The 18099-nt window shown below is 39.5% G+C and overlaps 3 protein-coding genes across 4 annotated transcripts; 2 read left to right on the top strand and 1 right to left on the bottom strand.

Annotated features, from left to right (window-relative positions):
• Positions 1-356: 356 nt before the first annotated feature.
• On the top strand, positions 357-2978 carry LOC137964985 (calcium/calmodulin-regulated receptor-like kinase 2). The gene is made up of 5 exons (XM_068811406.1): positions 357-395; positions 466-537; positions 1679-1730; positions 1843-1883; positions 2199-2978. The coding sequence occupies exons 1-5, from the start codon at positions 357-359 to the stop codon at positions 2514-2516; spliced, it is 522 nt and encodes a 173-aa protein (XP_068667507.1). The 3' UTR covers positions 2517-2978.
• A 220-nt stretch (positions 2979-3198) lies between these two features.
• Positions 3199-7266, bottom strand: LOC137964983 (phosphatidylinositol 4-kinase gamma 7-like). The gene is made up of 2 exons (XM_068811403.1): positions 7039-7266; positions 3199-5679 (listed from the first exon to the last, which is right to left on the bottom strand). The coding sequence occupies exon 2, from the start codon at positions 5395-5397 to the stop codon at positions 3487-3489; it is 1911 nt and encodes a 636-aa protein (XP_068667504.1). The 5' UTR covers positions 5398-5679; positions 7039-7266; the 3' UTR covers positions 3199-3486.
• A 1736-nt stretch (positions 7267-9002) lies between these two features.
• Positions 9003-17182, top strand: LOC137964984 (O-fucosyltransferase 27-like). 2 transcript variants are annotated; one of them, XM_068811404.1, is made up of 10 exons: positions 9003-9433; positions 9804-9888; positions 12562-12632; positions 13007-13095; positions 13245-13488; positions 13578-13690; positions 13786-13876; positions 15114-15242; positions 15340-15884; positions 16440-17182. In XM_068811404.1, the coding sequence occupies exons 1-10, from the start codon at positions 9245-9247 to the stop codon at positions 16900-16902; spliced, it is 2019 nt and encodes a 672-aa protein (XP_068667505.1). In that variant the 5' UTR covers positions 9003-9244; the 3' UTR covers positions 16903-17182. The 2 variants fall into 2 exon arrangements, with proteins under 2 accessions (XP_068667505.1, XP_068667506.1); XM_068811405.1 differs by having other exon boundaries at positions 16454-16617.
• Positions 17183-18099: the final 917 nt, after the last annotated feature.

Below are 18099 nucleotides of genomic sequence, written 5' to 3'. Positions count from 1 at the left end.
AAAAATGAACACAATGAAAATTTGGCTTCTGCCATAGTGCACCAGGTTGAAATGTGGGATAGCTGATAGGCAAGTTCCAGGCTACCGCTAGATGTCAACTCTTTACCCAATAGTCTGCAAGTGTTTCTGAGCTACTAAAGAAATTAAGATTCCAGTTATTCTTAGGCCTATATACTGAAATATTTGGCACTAATTTTTTTTTCAGTTCTTAAGACTTCATATGCCAAATTAGAGATGTGCTGCTTCATTCTATCAATCTTTCCTTATTCACAAAACTTGTATGCATACTGAACAGTAAGGTTTCCTCAGGAGAAAACACCACGTTCTAAGCTGGGATGAAAGACTTCAAGTTGCACATGACGTATCACATGGAATTGGAGTATCTTCATGAAGGGGTATATTGCATTGCTGTGAACTCAACTGGTTTCTCAATTAAGTCAGACCAATTTACTGATTCCTTGGTAGGCTGTACCTCCAGTGATACATAGAGACCTGAAATCTGCTAACATACTCCTGGATCAAACAATGAGAGCTAAGGTAATACAATGTGCTTTTTCATACCTCTAGTACCCATTTTTTAATCTTCGTTGTATACTGCATTAGACACTTATATGCTCAACTCATTTTTTAGTCATGTATATCTGCCATTTAGATACTTCTATGCACTCAAAAACCAAATGCTCCCATGAACACACTGTCCCTGCAGCATTTGCTTTGATTCCTGAAGTTATAAATTGCTAGGTTATGGACAGTTACTGCATAGTATAAATTATTACAGGTCATTGCTTAGCGTATCGTGGAAATAACTAACAGTTGTGTTCTTTGTTGAGTGGGAAAAAGTCTCACTTAAAAAGTGTTATTAAAGTTTATGCGTTATAAGGTTGAACATGGCTAGTCATTTTGAGATTGAAGTGGGCTCAATCCAATAATGGTATCAGAGCAAGTTGTTTATGTGGGCCAAAACCCTGTTTGTGCTCCCAAGTTATTTGTGTATTTTAGACTCCATAAGGTTAGAGCTAGGTTATTTTTATGTTGTGTGCTACGTTGGGAGTTTGTAAGCATGTTTCAAGCCCGTTATGTGTAATCTAGTACGTGAGGGGGAGTATTGAGTGGGAAAAAGTCCCACATTAACAAGTTGTAAGAAAAGTTAGTGGGTTATAAGTTTGAGAATTAGGCTTCCTAAGTAGCTAGTCATTTTGGAATAAAATAGGGCTTAATCCAACATTTTTTTTAAAAAAATTGAGCTATGATAATAAGAGTATTTGAGATTTTTAAATACCTTTAATATATTTGTTGACTGAACAGTGCCCTTTAAATAGATCATGTTAACCTTATGAAAAGAAAGGGTCAAGAACTCTATCAAAGATAAGTCTAGGAGGGGAATCACTTTAAAATGGAGTAAAACATAAATGAAGGCAATATCCACCAAATTGTTGTTGATTGACTCAGAGTTTGATTCGAAATTGAGAGTTTTTATTTTTATTTTTGCCTATGGTTGGAAATCTGAAATTGTATATCGTGTTCTATTTATGATAAACGTATAACACAATCAATAATCCAGGCTGTTTATGGTCTCGACGTACGACGATCTGTTATTTAGGTCTTGGTCCTGTATACAACTAATTGCATACCCTATTACTGTTTTTTGAATGGTCACTGAATGTGATTTTGTTATCAGGTTGCAGATTTTGGGTTATCCAAGGAAGAGGTACTTGATGGGAGACACTCAGGTTTGAAGGGTACATATGGCTACATAGACCCCGAATATATGTCAACTAACCAGGTTTACCAAAAAGAGTGACATTTACAGTTTTGGAATCATTCTTTTTGAACTCTTGACAGCTATAAATCCGCAGCAAGGTCTATCAGACTATATTGATCTTGTAAGTCCTCTCTCATCTTGGTACGTAATGATAATTCCTTTCATGCAAATGCCAGTAAACTTTGGGAGCATTCTGTACTTAGGCACTTAATGGTGCAAAAACTAAACCAATCACCAGAAAAGCAAGTTCGAAGATTCCATATTCAAGATGAGTGCTACATATTACTCAATTAACCAGTCGGCAACTAATAGTGAACCAAGTTGCTCATTGATCGTCATTAACTGCTTGATACCTGAAAAAAGATTATTTTTCTATTGAATCCAGTTGACTGATTCTTCTTGCATCAATATATGAACAATGTGTTTTATGATTTAGGCAGCAATGAGTGCGGATGGGAAAGGAGGCTGGGATGAGATACTGGATCAAAATCTCGTTGGAAAATGTGATCTTGAAGAAGTCCAGCTTCTTGCAACTATTGCTTACAGATGCACACAGAAAGTCCCAAGAAAAAGACCATCGATAGGAGATGTATCTTTGGCCATCTCCAGAATTAGGCAGCGTCGCCTTACGAAGAGAGACACTTCTCTGTCTCTATCTTCCATTTCTTTTACAAGAGGGGAAATTCCTCATATTGTCAAGCAGATAAAGCATCAGCAAATCGAATTAAGTAGTATGGCCAGTATCAAAGAATGATAGCTGTCAAAGTTTTTACATATGAAGAGTGGCTCTTAAATGTGATGTTAAATTGACAGCGCTGAGAGGCCAAAGGGGTGGGTGTGAGTTACTGGTCCTGTACTTCAGGTGTGAAATAGCTCTGTTTAGTCTGGTTTATTTCTCCGTCAAAAGGAGTCCTCCGCATCCCCAAATCATAGGCACAGGCTTCCTCCAGAACTACATGTCTTCCTGATGTTCCAGACAAGTAAAATCCGAGTTCCAAGAATCTCCAGCAGATTATGGCCCGATCGATGTTAATTTCTGACTGAAACAGCCATTGGCTTAGCAAAAAATTTTTTCCCACATACCACTATTACTTACCTTACCAGCCTTTTTTTCTTCTTTTGGATGGAGATATGACTTTCCCCCGACATACTTTCTTCTATAACCCCACCTGTTACTTGGCAAGCTTCATTACATTCCTTCTATACTTGCTTTAAAGGGAAGAAACTCTGCTAACTTGACACATCCATCGAATGGGTTTGATTGCTTGTGTAGTTAATAATACTGTAATGAACTTAGTAGTTAATCAAAACGTGACCAGTTTCCAGAAAAAAAAACACAACAATATATTAACACATCACAGCTCATATGATTGCCGCCGTTAAAGAGAAGGAACCGAGAGAAGTGATGGGTACATAGACTCACCAAACACACCCTATGTACAATATTTTTTTTTGTAGTATATTATTACCACCTATATTTCCATGGCAGACAACAACGAGTAAGATAATAACAAAGGAAAACACAAAATGAAAAAAGAAGAAAAAAAAAAAGCCGCTGGCGATCTGTCTAAGAATATTTACAAAAATTTTCCTTTCCCACTCAAACGAGAGGAATAAAGAAGAAAAGAAAAACACTACAAATCCTACAACAGGCTCCGCGCGTCTTATTCTTCAGCATCCATCTTCCGTTTTTTATACCAAAACAAACACACTAGACCTCTTTTTCAAAATTGGCAAGAAGTCCCGAGCCTCTGCCTCTGCCTAGGCCCTACCACGCTCTTTCGTCCAGCCAAAACACCAATCAATAGCTCCTGAAAGCGCTCAAGGAACAGCACCCATTCCTCTTCCTTCATGTCAGCCAATTTGACAAAGCTTGCACTTGCAGGAAGCTGCTCATTTGCACTCCGGCTACTGCTGCCACTCCCTTCCCCTTTTGCAACCTTGTACCCTTGGTTCTTCTCAAGCACACTAATTCCTTTCAGCGACATGGATAGTCTGGACATAGGCAGTGCCCTGTCACGAGCCACCACCAGTTCATCATCAAACTTATCCTTGCCTTCTTCACCATCACTTTGTTCTTCTTCCACACTCTCCTCCAATTTAGAGAGGGGGTTTCGGCCACTCCCTCCTTTATACCCAAAATGGCAGGATGGTTTGGTAAAGTAATCATCAGCTGCCTTCGCAACAAAATCTGATTCCTCACACTCTATGTCAAACTGAAACTCATCATCCTCCCCTCTAGCATCAGCAGCCTTTGGGGAAAACAAAGCCTCCCTCTCTGCCACTAGTCTCCTTGCCTCAATACAAACAACCTCCAGCTCACTAGGTTCCTCTTCTCGCCCATGAAATTCCCTGCTCATCATCTCCCCTATCTCTGCCAAACACAGCCCATAAGCTGCTGCTTCCTTCAGGAAAATTGTGCATAATACCAAAATCCGAAGGCATGCCTCACGAATCATAGGTAGCTCCATACGGAGCATATCAGAGTCCTTCACAGGGTCAAGATTTGCTATATATTCAAGCTCATCATCTGAGAAGGGAATGGATGCCTGAGGCCAGTGGATCCACTCAAAGTAGGGGTCCTCCAAGCTCTCTGGCAAGCAAAGGCCGTGATCAATTGGGATCAGCTCCACTTGCCCGAATCTCCCAACCCTATCAAGTTTTCGAACCAAAAGATTGCCCGCATGTCTGTCAGTGTTGAAAATCCTAACATCTAGTATACCTATCCTGTGCACAGCTGAGACAGGAAAGTTTGAGGGCCCATGGTCACTAGCATCAAAGTCATGTGGAATGAATTGCTGAAATGAAGCAATTTTGCTAATAACTTTGTTTTGGTCGTGGGATTTATTAGTGTTGTTGACACCATCATTCACATTGAAGACCGAGTGGGTAATCTTGACAAGAACAGTTGGGGGCACATTTGCAAAATGGTCATAGTCCAGCAAATACGCAGCAACTTCTCTGAAGCCAGTCTCACCAACTCTCACTGATCGTTTCAGGCCTGGCTGCCCAAGGGCCTTTCCAATAAAACCTTTTGGGTTGTTAGGGGCAAAAGGTTCTTCATCTGTAGGCTTCACGATGGCAATGCTCTCTCCTCTGACATTACAGAAGTAGTAAGCACCACCAAGCCCACTGTGCACTGGTATTGGATCAACCCCATTTTTTATGGCTTTCACAACATCCTTCACAGTATGTTTTGCACGGGAACAACTACTTGAGCAACCTAATATCTCAATGGGTCCAGTGCGATCTCTCTGTTGAAGGTCTTTTCCAGTTGGTGAGAGGCATGGGGTGGATGAGCTTCGGTGAAGAAGATTCCTTGTAAGGAGTAATGGTGAATCATTTCGCACTGCACTCAGATCATTCTTCAACACAAGGTCTCCAAAAGTTAAGGATGTCTCCTCAGTAGGAACATTTAAAGCCAGCTGCAACCTCCTTTTCACAGTGTGCGCATTATCACCCCGATCCAATTCGATTGGCAAGACACACCCAGTGTCAGTTTGGACAAAGATACGGCGCCTTCCAGGAGGCTTCTCTTCCATCCTCTTTGCCCCATGGTATTCACCGCCAAGGGTCCCATTAAACACTGCAACAGCCATCTGTGTCTGGACTGGGCTGTCCAAGTTACGAGACATGGAAGGATGAAGACAAGAGTGAATTGCCTAGCCCAGCAAACACGGCGTTAGAGAGCTGCCCACTTCTCAGACTCACGCCAAGTTCACAGGCTAACACTGCTTTAAAAGGAAGTAGATTAACTTGCCAAACAATCATCCAGCAACTAGGCTATATGTTATTTTCTCTCTCCTGGATCTCACATCAGCCACAGTACTGAAAGAACCGAGTGACAGGACAGATTGAGCGACCTCACCACATTGAAGAAGCCATATGATCTCACAGATGACTGAAAGTGTCTAAACCTGTAATGCAAATAGTAAATCATGATTAATGTGATAGAAGCAGAACTTAACCTATTAGACAAAGAAACATGGAAAACCCTATTTTAGTTACTAAGGCCTGTGCAAATCATTTACAGGTAATGCAATAACTCATGTTTAAAAATAATGGAAAATTAAGGACCTGGGAGTGGAAATGGTAAAAAAAGAGGTAAAGGATCTGCTTTACAGCAAAGTAAGAATTAAATCACAAGACAGTAATTGAAAAAAATAACAACATAAGATATTTGATACTATCAGATAATGCAACGACGAAGAAATATGCTTTCAACAACAATTCGTTAGCTGCATATACACGCTCACATATATATAATGCATATGGTGCACGTAGTAATTTCTACTTTCCAGGTGGAAAAAAGAAAATTAAAAAAAAAAAAAAAACCTCATAGATGCCAAGAACATACAGGCAAATTTACCCAAAAAAGTTTTGAATGAACGTAAAATCAAAACCTCAAAAACCAGTGATCGTCTCAACACATCAACAAATTGCTCCAAAGAATCAGCAGGCAAACAAAAGGTAATACATGAAAATCCCCAACTTAAGGTTCAAGCAATGGACAAACCCTAAAGCATGCTGTCAAGTACCCGTAGATCCAAAGAGATGTCGGATGTCATGCAAGAAAGTGCAGTTCGTGGATCTACATATTAAAAAACAGTTACGGAAATAAATTTAAAGAGAAAAGCGCCTCCCTCAAGATCAAGTTTTTTTTTCAATATAAAATGGCAGTTAAATAAAACGTATGTCTACTTAAACTAGAAACCTAATCATCCTCGAGATATAGAAGCCTATAGTGGTAAATAATTGGTGAAATGTTTTCACAGAGATTAAAAAAAAACTCATTTTTTAAATACTAACACAGCAAGTAACAACAAAGTAAAGGCGGCAAATCTTTATGAAATCGCACTAAATAAAATTAAAAAAATCGTGAAAAAAAAACAAAATGATTAATATATTTCACGAGAGAGAGCTCTGACGAAATCCCATCACAGCATTTAAACTACGGGAATGTTCTCCCCGGAAACACGCTCAAAATGAAATACGCTCAACGCAAAGAAACAAAGAAACAAACAAATAGGACTAAACTCTGAGAAGAAAAATGAGTAAGTTCCTAATGATCGAGAGACGAGGCGAAACCATTTCCGACCAAAGATCACCGAGCTCCACCATTCAATCATTCAGAAACAAAACAGTCATTTATCTTCAAATAAATCAAACCAAATTAGTAAAAGCATCGAAAAAAATGTTCGATTCATCCAGAAGATTCTAGGCTCTACTTCAGATCTGTCCACACGAGGAAAATCAAACAAGGAAAAGCAACTCACAGAGAATCCAAGATCCGGAGAAGTAAATGAGGCAAAGCAAGAAGAGAGGAACCAGCAGCCGCCGATGGTTCCCGCAGAATGGAAGAACAAAGATCCACGGCTCTAAGCAATATGAGCAGATCGGTACAACGGTCCAGAATCAAGGCGGTTCTGAAACCCCTTCCCTGGAGCGAAAATCCTCTCTCCAGTCCTCTCTTTTGCTCCGTCTGTAATTCTGGTCTCTGAAACCTCTCTATAACTCGCGGAGACATAAAAGGTTAACTAACCGTGGTTAGACAAACGGGGGCAATTTCGTGGAAGAGTCTAGAAACCTTGTTTATCATCGTCCGATGCAACCCTAGAGGGATCGCTGCCGCTGAATCGCCCCCTAACGAGTCCATACCGGAGACGTGCTTCTTGCTGAAGTGGATTCAAGTGATTGGCGAATGACGTGGAAACGTTGAGCAGTTTTACGGCTTGCTGCCGGTTGTCGTTAAAATAAAATTATTTCTTCAAGGCGAATAAAGCCGTAAAGCACCGGGGGGGCGGACTTGGCCCGTTCAGTTATCAGCAATCATCATTCTTGCCCCTTCGCACGTCACATCGATCTTAAGAAATTTGTAAATTAAGCGAGGGTAAAATTGTAGCAGTTGATCAAAACCAGGCGAAAATATCTACCAGACGGGCCCCACGAGAAATCTTATAAAATACCCGAAACTGAAGAAAATGGTTTTTCTAATATTTAATTAAGATATTCGATGCCTAGGCATCAGACAACTGGGTATAAAATACTGAGAGAGAGGCAAATACAAAAACTGAACGAGTCCACGAAAGGGAAATCTCAGAAGACGGCAGACAAGGTGCAGGAATCTGCCAAATGGCAACGGGCTACTGTCAATTTACCGATTTTAGCCAAGGAAGCTTTTGCAGACAGCGTATAAATCTACACCTTGAGCGGGTGTTTTAGTCATTCAGCCAGGGTCAGCCACTCGGCACCGAGTCAGAGCGGTCGGCTTTCGGCGGATAAAATTCTCCCTTCTTAAAATACCTCGATAGAGATTGACTAATAGGCGATTAGCAGTCTCAAACTGTACCTAAATCGAAGAAGACGACATGTAACCAAGATAAAGAGATCCTGGTTGGTAAGACCGAGCAACATATAGATTGTATCAACGTTACTATCGAAATAAACTGTTTTATAGCGACTTGAGAACTAGCGTGGACTGCGACATATGATACAAATACTAGATACTCCTCGGGGTCTCGGTTCCGTCGACACCCAGCATGCCAAAACTGACACTATCTATCATGTGACGCAGCCGTGGGACCGGGGTCTGGTCCTAAAAGGGTGACAAGTGAACGGAAGGTACAGGAAGCTAATCCAAAGTCCCGCTTTTAGGTCTCATGGACGACTTTATGTCAAATTAAACTTTAATTTAATTAACTTAAAAAAAGGAAAAAACAAAGGCTTCGAGTCTTGGACTTTAAAGCCAACAGGGTGATGATCCCCTTTCCTGCTTTATAGCCAGCACAATGATCCGTTACCACGTGGCAATTTGGAGACCTGATTTGTGGGCCCCGGAAAATTATCAGTCAAAAAGCATATTACTCACTGACTTCAGCATACTAACCGTAATGAATTTGACCGGAAAACCCTTGACGAGGGAAGAAAGTCTCGTGCAGGAGGGGGTGTTTTAGTCAATCTTCTTAAGCTCTTTACCACGTGGATGGATATGTCCTGGTGGGAGGATGCTGAGTAAGCGGCAGCAGCAAATGGCGTAACGGACAGTCAACCTGGTCAAGAGTAAAGTAAATTGTGGACACGTGTCACATTCTTTTTCGTTTGCCGGTTTCATCCAGAAAATAACATTTATAGCAATCATTAATGGCGCATTGAATTTTCAAAGTTCCAACCTCTGAAAACAATTACTGTGCGTTTATTCTCAAACTTCAGCTTTCTTGCTTCTCCAGAAAAATTACAGGATAGTTGGAACTTGGAAGCCGCCGGTCAGCTTGGCCTCAAATAGAAACAGAAATCACGTGCATTTGTCTGAAGCGGCGAGGGCTGCGAAGCAGTCGGAGTCATAGCCCACTTTTCTTCCTTCTGCCTCTTCAACGAGGAATCTGATCGCGAGCGAATTCGGGGTTATTCGATAGGGCCAGCTTTAACTCTCACTTTCTGGGAAAATTTCCCTCTTCTGGTTGGTTCCCTTATGTTATGCCATGAATGATGAGGAAGTTCGTCAAGTCCAAGCTGAAATGGGTGGCTCTTTTCGGAGTTGTTCTTTCTACTGTCTCTTTGTTTTTTCATTTTCTTCTTGCGGTATATACGGGGAAGAGCGTTTATGAGTACCAGACTTCGATCACTCTCTTCCGCTGGAAGCCCGTCCCTGAAAATGCAGGGTATCTTCGTACCGTAAGTGCCAAAACCCTTAAAAAAAATTTTTACTCTTTCTTTACTTCTTGCTTGATAATGTGATTTTGTTTAGTGGGTATTGGGCGTTTCTTCTTTGGTTACAATTGCGGTGTGTTACCATTTTTCTTCACATTTAAGGAATAGTATTTGGTAGAATAATGCGAGAGAGAAAGCACATAAACAAGCCATTATTAGTTTACTCATTATTACTTACATGCGTTTTTCTTTTCCTTCTTTGGTTTAATCTACTATCTTTTGGCTCTTGATTCCTTTACACTTTTCGGTCTGGAACGGGTAGTGATTTCGCTGGATCTTGCCCTCTAACGTAGAAAATACGAGTGTTGATCTGCTTCTCTTTTGGTTGATGCAGGTTGCACAGGATAGAAGGTTATGGAACCCTGTGAGGCCTCTTCAGTATCTACATCCACTTGCAAATCCAAGACGAAATTATGAAGGTTAGATCTCTTGAATGTTTGAACAATTTATTTTTTTTCCTTGGTGATTTAGCATTTTAGCATATCTTGCGGACTCGTTGTTCATTTCCTAAAGTTACTGGAGAAGGTGGATCGTCTTTTCGCTTCAATACATTTTACAGTTTAAGAAAGTCAAATGTTTCATCCTTGGTTGTTCATCAAAACATATTTTTGGAACAAACTGTTCTATGTTAAAGAAGCTAACTGTTTAGTTTGCCTTTAAAGTTATGATGCAGATAAACATGAACCGCAAGTTTATTATGATGCTCCATTTTTCTTTGACTTGGACTTGAAAATCTTTTAACATATGTTGGTAAATTACTTTTTTAAAATAAGAAGAGAGACTCAAGAGGAAAAGAGGAAAAGAGAAGAAGAAAGAGGGAAGAGAAGAGGAAAATTGACACCCCATCCTCCTTTGATTAAATCATTTAAGTTGCTTATAGAAGGACTAAATCGCCCCTACACAAGGTCTTATATATAAGCGAGAATAAAAAAAATTTCACAGTATTATGATTTTACACAATGACCTCACCAACTTCATACTCTTAATCTCGGAATTTCAAACTATTATGATATTATAGACTTACCCACACATGGAATTATTGAAATACCCCTGATTTTTAACACTCCCCCTCAAACTGAAGTATGTATGTTAAGTAGTTCCAGTTTGGTATAGAAATTATAGAAGGCTCACTTCCCACTAGGCTCTATAAATATATCACCAATTTGCTTAGTGGTTCTGACAATCGAGGTAACTATCTTGCCACTAATCACTGCATCTCTCACAAAGTGAAGATCAACTTGTATTTTGTTCTCTCATGAAAAACAAAATTACTTACAATAAATATGGTTGTTTGATTGTCACACTTAAACATCATAGGTTCTTTAAAGAAAAGTTTTCTCTTAACATCAACTGAATCCATATGAATTCACTAACAGTATATGCCATTGATGAATACTCCACCTCAGCGTTTGAACTTGCCATTATATTTTGTTTTTTACTCTTCCAACTAACAAGGTTTCCTCCAACGAATACACAGAAACTTGTGGTAGATTTCCTATCAAATTACGATCCAGCATAATCTACATCTGAGTACTCTTCAACTCTGAAGTGATCACAAAGAGTATATAACAGCCCCTTACCTGGAGCTCCTTTCAAATATAGCAAGATTCTCTAAGCATCTTCAAGATGAACTTTTCGTGGAGACTCCATAACTGACTTGCTACACTGTCAGGAAATACAATATCAGGTCTCATGATTGTAGCATATATCAGCTGTCCAACTAACCATCTATACATATCCTATTTTATTCAGAAAAAAAGTTGTTCTTATCCCACATATTCCGACCTACTTCAATAGATGTATCCAATGTTTTTCCTCCTACTATAATATACTTCCTCTATGATAGAACTACGCCTTGTTTACTATTTGTAACTTGAATCCCCAAAAAATATTTCAAAAACCCAAGATCTTTAATTTAGAAGTGTCTGCTCAGATAAATCTTCACTCCCTCAATCTCCTTGGTAACACTTCCAGACAATACAAAGTCATCTACTTGTACTACAAGAACCACACATCCAAATGGTCAATACAAAACAGATAAAAAATTATCACAATGATTCTGCACAAACCCAAAAGTAATGACAACTTTACCGAATTTATTGAACCAAGCTTTTGGACTTTGTCTCAGACCATAAATAGATTTATACAATTTACAAATCTTCCTAGCCTCTCCCTGAACAACTTACCCTGGAGGTTGCTTCATATAAACTTCTTCCTGCAGTTCACCATCTTGTTAAATCATTTAAGTTACTTACAAAAGGACTAAATTGCCCCTACACAAGGTCCTATAGATAAGTGAGATACAAACGACTTTAAACTATCATGAATTTGCCCAATGTCCACACCAACTTCATACCCCTAATCTGGGTCCCAAGTCCAATATTACAAACTTAGCCACACATGAAATTACTGAAGTACCCCTGATTTCTAACAACTTTCATATCATCAAATCCCATGTATCTTTTCATCAGAATGAACACAGGTCCAAATAGGATATGTGCAAAATTTTTAGGAATCCTAGTGTCCTTGTACAAAGAAATAGAATATTGTCTAACATGCTGGAACCCTGGTGACCATTGGTAGGATTTTGGGAGTTTTTGCAACTGAATTAAGTTAAACCAATCTAGTGATCATAGTAAGAATGCTATCACTAAAGTGAAACATTGGAGGGACATAAGACAAGTGTCTACTCTAATGCACAATGAGATATATTGACCTACTCTAATAAATGAAACGTGTACATGAACTTCAAAGGTCTACTCAAACTGTAAGATCTAGTCTGATAAAAGTGAATATGCTACTACATAAGCATGAGAAATTCACTAACCCTAGTATTTGGTTAGCTTAGCATATGTTTAACGTACTTATCAACAGAATCTGCTTGAAACATTTGAAAGTCATGTGCAAATGTCATGTGGGTTCGGCATTAGAAAGCTTGGGCAGCTTATTTAATGATCCAAGTATGCATTGTATCAACATCTGATATATGGTTGTTTATTCTTACAGTTGATTTGCCCAATCCATTTATAATTTATGTCTTATTAAGATTTTAAACAAGATGTATGTCTCTTATCTTTAACATATAATAACAGCTCCTGCATTGAAAACCAATGGCTTTATCTTTGTGAGAATACATGGAGGCTTTCATGATATCAGGAACTCGGTAAGGTCCCAACTTTACTTTCTCTGTTACTTGATGTAATTGGGATTGATGCAGAGGCCTCAAGTACTTCGGTCATAGAAAATTTTGAGTCTTCTATTTAATACTTCTGAGAGCCTGCTTTAGTGCCATTTGAATGGGGCCACCCCTAGAGAGGGCTGGACCAAAAATATTTCACCAGTTGACTCCCCTAGTGCTGCATAAGTACTTTACTAAACTTCCTATCAGACTTGAAGTTCTCCTAATGGCTCATTTATGGAGGCCACACAATATGTAACATCATACTGATTGTTTGCTCAAGCAAGTGGTTTGAGCACACATGTATCTTGAGTCTATCTTGTGCACTAGAGGGTGCCCTTACATCTCCAATCTTTCAGATTTGTGATGCAGTTGTGGTTTCACGTCTTCTCAATGGTACTTTAATTGTCCCCGAGCTTCAGTCAACCACAAGCAGCAAAGGAATCAGGTCTGGTGTATTTTAGATTCACTTTATCCTGGAAAATAAACTTAGCTATTTTATCTTTTGGCATATTAAAAGTTATGGACTCCTTTTTCTTATTTCTTTATTTGTTTTTTTTTTTTCTGAGAACATATTTATTAATTTGTTTTGTGCAGCTCTGATTACAAAAGTTTTGCATACCTTTTTGATGAGGATCAGTTCATAGCTACACTAGCAAAAGATGTAGTTGTTGAAAGAACTCTTCCCAGGAAATTAAAAGCTGCAAGAAGGAAAAAGGAGATACCTGTGTTTAGAGTTCCTCGTTCTACCTCAACTGATTTTTATCTTCAAATGGTTCTGCCTGTTTTGAAAAGGCACTCAGTTGTTGAATTGCTTATATCAGATGGTGGATGCTTGCAGGTAAGTGCAAATGAGTGCTGCCTTTTTAATGCCATTTCTTTTTGTTCATGTTAGATGATCTTCTTTTTACCCTTCCTTTGTCGAGAAAGGCTGTTCTTCCACCCCCTCTTGAAGAATACCAGAGATTGAGATGTCGAGTTGCATTCCATGCACTTCAATTTCGGCAAGAGGTTCAAGAACTTGCTGCCAAAATGCTAATTAGGTGACGGGAAACTTCTTTCTGACCCATTATATGGATCACTTGCATTTCTTCTTTTCGTTTTTTTTTAATTTATTTTTTTCTTGAAATCTTTTCAGGTTGCGTGCTTCTGGTCAACCATTCCTAGCATATGATCCCGGGATGACTAAGGATGCTCTCGCTTATCATGGGTGTGCTGAACTCTTCCAGGTTCAGATTTCAACCTCCAAACTGCAATGTGTAACATAAACATGCTTTGCTGAAGCAGCAATATATCTCAATTATCTTGAAGGCAAACCATATTTTGAGTCCCTGACGTAGTTCAAGAATTATAGTACCTGACTTAAACTCTAATACTGCATACTATAATCAGAAAACAGTTCTTGGAAACTTAGTAACTACTTGGCCATAGGAACCTAAGCAGATTAGGGAACTGCTGCTTAGTAAGTGAATTAACTTGGAAAACGAGGTATTGATACCACAAAACATCCTTTTGTTGCCTAAATTAAAGAACCTAGGTAAACTATGAACTATGTTTCTACTTGGTCATATATTTGATTTGAGCATACTTGTACAAATTAACAAACTGCTGCTTGACTTGTCCAAGTCAAGTATCCTGTTAATCGGGTGAATTCTCTTCAAGCTAAAATGATTCCTTGTTGGGTTGAACTCGGTTCTATCCCAAAATAACTAGCCACTGAGGAGGTCTATTGCTCAAACTTCTAACCCTTTAGCTTTTCTTAGCACTTTTTAATATGAATTTTTTCCCACTCAACACTCCCCTCACGTCCAAGGTTACACATAATGGGCCTAACACACAACTATAAACTCTCAACAAAGCACGCACTACACATGCTCTCAAAATGGTGTCAACAACACACTAATAACCTGAGTACAAACTAGGAGTTAGATTCCATCCCAAAATGACTGACAACGTAGGAAGCCTAGACTTTTTTCCACTCAACACTCCCCCTTACATCACATAAGGCACAAATAACCTGGGTCTCACCTTATGGACTCTATAACACACAAATAACCTAAGGAGTACAAAGTGGCCTTAGCACACGCATACAACATACTTTGAAAATCCTGTTGGGTTGTGCCTGGTTCCATCCCAAAAATGACTAGCCACTTGAGGCTTATTACTCAAGTTTATACCCTATTAACTTTTCTTCAAACTCTTCAATGTGAGAGTTTTTCCTACTCTGTATTTCTAAATGAGACTATACACAAGGAAGAATACTCTTATTCCATTTCAGGGGCGTGGCCCAAATGAGCTGGTGTAACAGTTGGATGGGTTAGACTCCTTTTGACAATCACCAGCACTCACTTTTTCCCCTAAGAAAGAAAGTTCTGGACCATATAATTGGTTTCTAAAGGACCTTGTAGAACTTTAAAATTGTTCACTGTATCTGATTTTGTACATCTGCTCCAAACTCCATTGAAGGATGTTCATGCAGAACTCATACAATACAGAAGGTTATGGATGATCAAACGTGGGATTGCTAGAGGGAATTTACGTGTTGACTCTGTGAAGCAGCATCTCAATGGTTCATGCCCTCTGTTACCAGAAGAGGTAAGATAACAATTTTCATGGAAATTACTGCATCTTTAATGGTTGAATATGCTACAAATTGGGTGCTATAATCGATTAGTTAAAACTTCATTGGCAGGTTGGCATTCTTCTTCATGCATATGGTTACCCATCCAACACCATCATATATGTTTCAGGAGGGGAAGTTTTTGGTGGCCAAAGAGTGTTAATTCCTCTACATGCTCCTTTTGAGAATGTTGTTGATAGGACCTCTCTATGCACTAATAGCGAGCTCATGGGTATTTATGGTCAAGAGAGATACCCAGCCGAACCCCCACCTCATGACAAGCCTCAGTTCACGAAAGAAATGAAGGTTGATACATCTGGCCCACGTCCCAGGCCACTTCCACCACCTCCTGCCAGGCCCAAGTATCCTTACAATGTAGAAGGTTGGTGGGGCTGGGTAGCTGAGGTTGATAAAGAACCTGAGCCAACAATAACGGAGTTGAGAACCAAAGCTCATAAACTGCTCTGGGAAGCAATAGACTACATAATTTCTGTGGAAGCTGATGTCTTCATCCCTGGATTTGATCGAGATGGTAAAGGGCATCCAAATTTTGCAAGCATGGTGATGGGCCACAGGCTCTACCAATCTGCTGCTGCAAAAACATTCAGGCCTGATAGGTAATTTTCCTTTTCTTCCTGATCTTTCATATGGATTAATTTAAAAGATGTTGAAATTATGAATAATCAGAGGAATGGTGGGGCAGGATATAACTTTAAGTTGTGTATGTTTTTGGGTAAAACAGGAGGGATGTGCTTACTCAGTTAGACAGGGTAGGTAAAGTTTTGAAAAAAAGGTGAAGCTTTTAGCTGATTTTCAGACAGTGACTCTTGATTGGGCCCTAGAATAGATATGACACCTTAAAACCAGGTCATTTGCTTGCTAATACTAAGTAAGCCACAAAACTGGTACTAAGGTAGTTGAAATAGTTTCTTCCTGGTGAACTATTTATCATTTTTTAATCAAAAAGAAGTAATTATTCACCAATTTTCACTGATACCCCAGTATTCATGAAATCACAGGGAAAGAGATGCTAGATGAGAGAAATGATTCATAGAAAAGCTGTCAAGCTGTTTAACTTTTCATTTTCCCTGTGAATAATTCATTTATAATCCTTTTGTGTTTTATTTGTCGCATTTGATGCTCACATGCTACTTTGGCTTCTCCTAACACAGAAAGGTGGTGACAGGTATCCTAGAAGAAATTCGGGACCACCTAGACGAAGCAAACACAACATGGGTCATATCCATCCGCAAGATCCTTAGCCAAAGTCTGCTTGATGGACTCCACCAAGCATTGAAGAACTCTAAACCTCTTACCTTTCTTTCCCATCCAGTCCCTGAATGCTCATGCATGACGCATGAAGTAGCGGAAGCATCGACCCATGCGACAAATTCCTCAACTCACTTCAAAGCTCTAGACTCACTAGGTGTCCAGTACCCTTGCCCATCTTGGATGGACAATGACACAATCTCAGTTCTAGGCAAGGAAAGTGAAAAGGATTATGATGATGATGATTCTACAATGAGACAGTTATTTCCGCAGACTGCTGGTCATGGAGTTGCCACTCCTGAAATGAGTAACAAAGAGGAAATTTCATCGGAGGATCAAGAAGAATCCGATGATGCAGAAAGATAGACTAACTGAACCGGCTGGTCAAGTCTTTTTTTTGTATTTTAATTAGGGGTGTTTTCCTTCAGCAAGTTTTGCACTGTATATAAGGTCCCATTGAACTAGGAAAGCTGTACAGTTTTGATGAGAAAGAGAAAGACTCGATCTTTCTCTGAAGAACAGTGACACTAACAGAGAACAAACTATGCTGTAGCTCCCTCGCCGTCAACATAGAGCAGCTTAAGTAGCTGATGATACTTCCCTGTATCCACAAACTTAACTATCACAAACTTACGACCAGGTTTCTGATGACAAGAAGCCTTCTCCGTTTTCATTTCAGAGTAAGGTTACTAGTCAATTATCGAAGACATGAGTTCGCATTCCAGTTTTTTTATCTGGTTTGTTGAGAGTGTCTGAGGTCATCGAAGCTTGAAGATGATGGGTAATAAGAAAGGTGGAGCTTACTCTGCACTTGCAGGGTTTCTAGCTTGGTGTTTTGTCGCCGGAAAGAACCGTGCAGCACAGAGCTTTACCCAGCGCATCCGCAGGGCCCGCCAAAGCCATGGTCGCTGCTGAAAACGACTTCTCGTTATTGGATTTGGGGATGAAAGTATCAGGGAAAAAAAATACAATGCTTCATCTGGATTCCTTCACAGTTCAAGCTTTCAGGGAATCGAATACGTCTAATGCCAGGTAGTTTGTAAACGCCGCCATACTTGGTTTCTGCTTCTGGTTTCCACTGATACTGCTTGCAAATAACGAACAGAGATTCAGGTATCCATCAGCTAACTTATTTTACAAAAAGCGAGAACGGGTAACAGTTGCTTAAGGTTTGATAACTCTCGGGGCGATTGCTTATGAACTTGATGATCTCATATAAACAAAAGCTACATTATCAACTATCAACAATCACGCCACTGGATGATTCACCCAGGTCAGGACGCCCTAGTCGGAAGTCTTCCTCCTCCGGTCTACTTAATCATGTGAAGACATGTGCAATGAGTGAGACGACACAAAAGTAGGTGGCCGTCAAATTTTACAAACCCTATCTGAAGTGCTTTCACAAAGCTTCTTCTGCTTCTGATTCTTTTCTTCGCCAAAATGCCAGAATCCCATGAAACTGAGGAAAATAGAAAGAGAAGACATATGGAATATAGATAAGTAGTTGGAGTAAGTGCAAGACAAAAATGAAAAAGGGTGGAGAAGCTCGAGCAATTTAGATCA

Source organism: Aristolochia californica, unplaced genomic scaffold (genome assembly GCF_029961685.1).
Source record: "Aristolochia californica isolate CCGP_79_NKW_82.1479 unplaced genomic scaffold, dmAriCali1.0.hap1 SCAF_481, whole genome shotgun sequence".
Lineage (NCBI taxonomy): Eukaryota > Viridiplantae > Streptophyta > Magnoliopsida > Piperales > Aristolochiaceae > Aristolochia > Aristolochia californica.
This window is presented reverse-complemented; position numbering and strand designations above follow the sequence as displayed.